At 48.0% G+C, this 6,864-nt stretch overlaps 1 protein-coding gene across 2 annotated transcripts; it reads right to left on the bottom strand.

The window, feature by feature from the left end:
• Nucleotides 1-1,421: 1,421 nt before the first annotated feature.
• Asgr1 (asialoglycoprotein receptor 1) lies at nucleotides 1,422-4,750 on the bottom strand. 2 transcript variants are annotated; one of them, XM_020151141.2, is made up of 9 exons: nucleotides 4,588-4,747; nucleotides 4,264-4,352; nucleotides 3,140-3,256; nucleotides 2,907-3,002; nucleotides 2,758-2,829; nucleotides 2,510-2,596; nucleotides 2,274-2,425; nucleotides 2,091-2,197; nucleotides 1,429-1,945 (listed from the first exon to the last, which is right to left on the bottom strand). In XM_020151141.2, exons 2-9 carry the CDS (start codon nucleotides 4,331-4,333, stop codon nucleotides 1,789-1,791), a joined length of 858 nt encoding a protein of 285 aa, XP_020006730.1. In that variant the 5' UTR covers nucleotides 4,334-4,352; nucleotides 4,588-4,747; the 3' UTR covers nucleotides 1,429-1,788. The 2 variants fall into 2 exon arrangements, with proteins under 2 accessions (XP_073903140.1, XP_020006730.1); XM_074047039.1 differs by lacking the exon at nucleotides 3,140-3,256 and having other exon boundaries at nucleotides 1,422-1,945; nucleotides 4,588-4,750.
• Nucleotides 4,751-6,864: the final 2,114 nt, after the last annotated feature.

Here is a 6,864-nt window from a genome sequence, read left to right as displayed (position 1 = left end):
AATTATTTTTGTTATTATTTTGGTTTGGTTTGGTTTTGGTAGGACTAGAGTTTGAACTCAGGGTTTCATGCTTGGAAAGCAGGTGCTTTCCTAACTTTTTATGCTTTTTCTTATGTATCTGTTCTGGGTTTTTCTTCTCCTTTCCTATATTCCTTTAAATTTTTTCTTCCTTCCCCAAAATTACAACCTCTACCACCTCTACCACTAAGGGATTTACCCAAGAATTATAAAATGGTGGTTAAAAACATTGTTTTTACTTTTCTGTTTTAAATCTATGCATTTGAAAACCTTTGCCTTTCTAAAGCTGTGTTGGGCTGGGGTGCAGCTCAGTGGTAAAGCATTTGCCTGTCATCCATGAGGCTGTGGGTTTGATTACCAGCGTGATAACCTAAAATTGTGTCCATAATCCTTTTTATCTCCTTCATATTTATTTTATTTACCTTTCCAAGAATCAGATTTTTCTTCTCGGTGGTACTGGGGTTTGAGCAGGGCCTCACATTTGGTAGGCAGGTGCTCTACCACTTGAGTCACATCCTCAGCTACAATTTTCTTTTATTGATTGTATCTACATTTTTATTTTCTAGCTTTGCTTTATATTTTTATAAAGTCCTTTGTTCTATTTTGGGGGGGATTTCTTTTGTTATTCTTTTTCAAGTTTCTTCAGTTAAAACATAGCTTTTTCTAATTCAGTTCTTTTAATAAACGTGCCATGGCTCCATGCACTTCCTCCTGAGGACTGCTTTAGACCATCCCAAGGGCTTCTGCATGCAGTGCTCACTGTACATAGTTCTAGAAGACTTGACCGGTTCATTTCCATTTTCTCTTATAACTAAAATTATTAGAAAGATGGTGAGAAAATTATATGTAAATGAAGCTTTTTTAGGTTGTACTTTTGTGTTCATTTCTAACTGCTTTACCCTGGTCAGAGCATTGCTCCATTCTGGAATTAGTTGAGGTCTTATTTATGGGCTAACATTTTCTCCACTTTTGTTAACAAGGCCATAAGCATCTGTAAATCCTAATTAGCTTGCCCTTGTTCCCATCCTTGGTTGTGGATTCTTCCATGGTCCTGGTTGTCCTTGTGTGTTTGATGACTCTGGGTTGCTTTTCATGGTGTTTGTCACCTTTCTATGAATGCAGATTCTGACTATTGTGATGCATGGCAGTGAGTGTCACTCACACAAAGTTCCTGGGATGGTTCAATTTCAGGGGAGTGGCTGCCAGTAGGTGGTCGCCAGTAACATTTTATCTTACAGCTGAGACTCAGAGAGGAGAGTAAGGTGCCCCAGTCCACATGCCTGTAAATAACACAGCGGGCTGCTAGTCAGGCCATCTGGCCCAAAGCCCACTCAGTTCTCATGACGACCTTGCTGGCCCAAAGCTTCCCAACACCAATGAGCCCACTCCTGGTTCCTAATTCTCAATGACCAGACAACTCAGAATATTTAAGTATACTTCTCTTCTTTTTACTCTTAAAAAAAAAAAAAAAAAAAGAGGTTAAAACTGCACATAGTGTCATGGGCTTCAATCTCCCCCAAACATCACCCTACATCCTCAGACACTGTCCTTTTCCCCATCTCTTAAAATCCTACATGTTGTTGGCTCAAGTGGTAGAGCACCTGCCTAGCAAGCATGAGGCCCTGAGTTCAAACCCCAGTATGCCAAAAAAAAAAAAAAGCCTACATGAAAATTCCCAAGAATGTGGAGACCCCCAAGGTAGGAGGATTCCCAATTCCAGACCTTGGCAGCTCAAGGCATTAAGAAAATAAATTAGAGGGAGGGAGACTCCTAGCTGGCCTTGCCCAACTCTGTCTCGCAGACCCAGCGGTAGGGCCTCTGGCAGACATCATCATTCCAGCGACCATCGGGGGTAAAGTGAGCACAGTCCTCGCCTCCTCCGAGCCCATGTCCGAACCAGTTATCTGGCTGCTCTGGTCTCCAGTTCCTGCAGACAGGAGATAGCCACGTGCACCAGAAGTTCAGACTCTCAGCCAGGTCTCAGGTGCCCTGCCCAGCCTAGGGCCACAGGATAGGAAGGCAGGGTGTTCCCAAGTGGAGGGAGCCAGCTGCAGGTAGACGCACACACTCACTTGAATCCTTTTTCATAGTCAGTCCCGTCCACCCATCTCCAGGGCCCATTTTGATCAGTTAGGCCCATCCAAGTGTTTATAGGGCCCATGTGGTGCTGAACAAATCTCTGGGGAGAGAAGATGGGGCTAGTGACCTCTCCTTTACACCAGCCAGTCTCCCAGAAGAGCCTACCAGGGCCTCACCTGCTCCTCCCAGGAGGTTACCACCACCAGGTGGGCATTCTCCAGCTGACAGTACTTATCAGCCTCAGGCCAGGGTTTCGCAGAATGGGAAAACCAGTAGCAACTGCCTTCGAGCTCCACCCAGTTAATAGGGCAGCAGGTCCTTTCAGAGCCTGAATGGGAGATGGAGGGTGAAGGGCCGAGGTGCTGCCTAGGGGAAGGGGCAGGAAAGTAGAGCTGGATGCCCTGGCCCTCACCATTGCCCTGAAGGACAGCCATCTGACAGCTCAAGCTTCTCAGGTCAGACACAAACTGCTTCACGTGGAGCAGCAAGCTGGAGTGATCTGGGGAGGCAGAGGACAGAAGGAAGAAAGTGGGGAAATGAGGAGAAATGAGGTGAATATGAACATGAGGGGAGGGGCCTGGCATCTCACTGGGAAAACCAGCCACCATGTCCCCCACACCTCACACACACACACACGCACACACACACACACACACACACCTTCACTCAGGTCCTGCTGCTGTTTCTCCAGCTGGGACTCCAGCAACTTCATCTTTCTTCCTACACTGCCTCCTGAGGGAGAGACTTGCTCACTGTCACGACATCCCCACCACCCCTCAGCCCTCAGGACTCAGCTCCAGACCCCTTACCCTGGGTGCTCAGGGCCTTGACTTCCGCCTCAGTGCTCACTGTGAAGTTGCTGAAGGTGTCTCTCAGGCCCTGCAGCTCCCCCCGCAGCTGGGAGTCTGCGCAGGAGGGAGTACGCCAAAATGAAGTGTGTGTCCACTGCCACCATACATACCCATCACTTCCCTCACTACTGTCCTCCACTAACATTACCCCAAAAGTTGCTCCCTTCTCCGCCCACCCGTCAGGCACCCACTTTGAGATCCAATCACACAGACAATAACCAGCAGCAGGAGGCTGAGGCCCAGTGACAACAGGAGGAGGCAGGGTCCGGAGCAGAGACGCTGTAAGAAGGGCTTGGGAGGTGGTGGCCCTGCAAGAGAAGGTGTCAGGAGCTATGGGATACCAGCGAGCCGGGTGCAGCTCCAGGGTCCTAGGAAGGAAGCAGGCTAAGCATCTCTAGTAGACTAGGAGGGACCATATAGGTTAAGAAATCTGGACAACAACAACGAGCAACCCTGTAGGGCCAGAGACAATCTGATGTGGGTAGGAAAAGATATGGCAGGGGTGCAAAGCTTTGACCTTCCCTTACACTACTGAAGCCCTGAGTCTTTGCTGGCACCTAGTGGCACAACTCTGTCATTGCCGCTTATGAACCTCATCAGAGTTGCCCCCTGGGGAGTCGCTGCTCCATACATGAAAGTAGAAAAGAGGTTGATTTCTCTCTCCATGAATTCTGCCCATCTTTGGTTGCTTGCCGGGAGAGCAGGAGGGGTCTTTCCCATCCAGAGAGAAGAGAAAGACGTAGCCCTGTCAACATGAGCTGGAGTATGAAGACCTACCCTCCCCTCTCCTCCCTTCCCCTACGCCCCTTCATCTTGGCTAGGAGGACGAAGAAGTGGCAGAGGGGTTTGTTTTGAATGCAGTGGGGCCTTATTCTCCCTCACAGCAGAGATCCTCAGCCTCCTCACAAGCATCCCCAGCCTATCCCCTTACACACACACACACACACACACACACACACACACACAACCCATGGCCAAGGCAGAAAAGGGGCCTAAAAGGGGCATAACTTCAGAAGAAACAGACAATAAACTCATCTCTCCAACATTCAGTTGCTCCCACACCTTAGGTCCACCCCGTCCATGGGGTCCTTGGAGATATGTGACCCGATTAGGAAGGTTGGGCACCTGTCACCAAAGAAGGGACTCTAACCCCATGCCCTGAACCTCTGCTAGCAGGGACCACTGAGCTGCCATTTTCTGGGAGAGTGGGGCACAGACAGAGACAGAGAGATAGCCAAGGGTCACAGAAAAAAGCAGGAGCTGAGAGGTGACAGCCACCAACTGCTCGCCTTTCAGATGGGGCAGCCTCCCTCACCTTTCCAGCGCTGATGGTGGTCATTCTCCTCATTATCCAGATGCTGGAGATCTTGATACTCCTTCGTCATGATAGCACTGGCACTGGGCCTGGGACAGACAAGGCTGTGGCTGGAAGGTGAGGTCCTACCCCTTTTTACATCCAACTAGGTTATCCCCCATGGGGGTGACCCCATGGAGACCTTTCTTCTTTCCTCCACCCTTTTCCAAGTCTCACATCCAAAATCCAGCCTTTACCATTTTCCCACTTGAACCCACACACACGAGGCCCCTCTACCCCCTCCCTCAGTTGCCCCCACATCCTCAGCCTTTCCCCCCATTTTACTTGCTGAAGTTCTGGAGATCTGACTTCCAGGTCCCTCAATGCTATGCAGGTCCCAGGCTAAGGCGGAAGCTGAAACCAGGAGAAGCGGGGTGGGTGGACAGCCCTGGACAATGGGAGGGGAGGGGACAGGGTCCGTATGAGGGCCCTATGGGTGTCTGAGCATGCCAAACCTGGCATCTCCAGTGCCGGGGACTTTGGACGGTAAACATACGTGGCAATGGATGTGTGGGGGTGGGAGTGAGGGGGATGGGCTCACACATATACACACACACACATACACAGTCACCTCATTCCTCATTGTGTAATGTCAGAGGGGGGATCAGGCTTGAAGGGGTGGAAGACACAGTTGATGTTTCCCCTCTGTCCCTCCCCTTTCACTTCCTGCCTCTGAATTTCTCAGAATTATTGGTGTCTCCAAATATTCCTGACTAGGATCAGAAGGACCGACCAGTTACCTGCTCTTGCCCAATCTGGGCCTGTGACCCTGGCATCCCAGTCACAGCCTGCAGCTCTGCCCCAGTCTCCCCAGTCACAGCCTGACCCCCTCACTCTCCTGTAGTCCTACAAACAGATAGGCCATGGGGATGGAGGGAGAAGAGGGGCAGCAGGGAACCTCCACTGGGAGTAGGGCCAGCAAACCACCATTGATTCGGCTGTATAACCTAAGGCCTTTTGATTGTCCAGTTCATTGTCCCATTCTGTACAACCTATTCTGCAGAAGAGAGAGTAAGCGCTTGCCAGGATAACACTGCAAGAAAGCAGCAGAGGGAAGACTGAAACATGGGCAGCCTGACTCCAGGCCATGTTCTCATTCAGTCCACACAGCAGGGCTCTGCGTCCCCAGAGATACTAAAATGTGGCACCTCACAATCTGGGGGCTCCAAAGAGGGCTGTCCGAATTTAAGTTATGCTAACTTGGAAGCTGGACAATATTAAAGATGATCACTTTAGACTTCAAATGTGAAGGCTTGCAAATCCCACTTTACAGCTATTTCAAGGAGAAAACTAGACTTAAATTGTGAGAGTTTTAAATTATGTGGGATATTCAGGAACACATCACTTGCATAAATTGTGACAGCTTTGTGTGCGCCCTCATTTATTGGTGTCCTGAAAACCCTCGTGTTGTTTACATGCTCTGGACGGGCAGCCAATGCTTTTGGTGACAACTGAGCTGTCAATTTAACACTCTAATATTATCACTTATGATTTGGTTTATTCAGACAAATGAACCTACATTGATTTGGTGAGAATAGTGGTTAACCAGAGAAAGTTATGGAAGGGAGCAGAGGAAACCTCTGTCTTCTTGCTCTGAATGCTGTTTACATAATGGTGTTCAGCTTGTAAAACTGAAAAAGCCATATACTTATGATCTGTGCATCTTTCTATTTGCATGTTGTCTTGAAAGAAGACATTTTGAAATCTGGTTTCTATCCTATAACTCTGTGTCCCAAACTCATTGATTAGGAAGCAGTGCTTCGACTAGTGCAGAACATGTGTATATGTATATTTTTAATCCCTTTTCATTAGATCTCTATTTTAGAGAGATATGTTTTATAGTGTATATGTAATAGATTTGTATACTTGTGAATATGTGTTAGTTATCTATTGGTACAAATAATTACCCCAAAACTTGGCAACCTAAACAACGAACACTTAATTTCCAAGGATCAGTGTACAGCTTAGCCCATTGATTCTGGTTCAGGTTCTCTCACAAGGGTGCAGCCAAGATGTCAGTCTGGGATACATTCATTTGAAGACTGGGATGGAAGATCAACTGCCAAGGTGACTCACTCACACGTGGACTGGTTAGTGCTAGCTGTTGGCAGGAGGCCTCAGTTCCACTCCACATGGGCCTCTCACAGGGCTACTTAAGTGTCCTCATGACATGGTCACTGGCTTCTTCCAGAGCAGGTGATCCCAGGACACAATTCCTTTTATGGCCTAGCCTCAGAAGGAACAGTTCAGTAATTCCACACTACCCTGTCAGGTCGTCCCTATTCAGTGTGGAAAGAGACCCTTCAAGGATGCAAGTCCCAGGAGGTGAGAAGCATGGTCATCTTAAAGAATCACTGAATACATATTGAGAAAATAAATGCTCAAAAATATTTTACTTAGAGTAACACAAAACCGACATTTAAAGACTGGGACTATAAAGTATGAAGCCTATAAAGAGTTGCAGGAAGGGCTGGGGAAGGAGCTCAGTGGTAGAGCACTTGCATAACATATGCAAGGCCCTGAATTTAATTCCTACAACCACCAAAAAAGAAAAGAAAAAAG

Source organism: Castor canadensis, chromosome 11 (assembly GCF_047511655.1).
Source record: "Castor canadensis chromosome 11, mCasCan1.hap1v2, whole genome shotgun sequence".
Taxonomy (NCBI): domain Eukaryota; kingdom Metazoa; phylum Chordata; class Mammalia; order Rodentia; family Castoridae; genus Castor; species Castor canadensis.
This window is presented reverse-complemented; position numbering and strand designations above follow the sequence as displayed.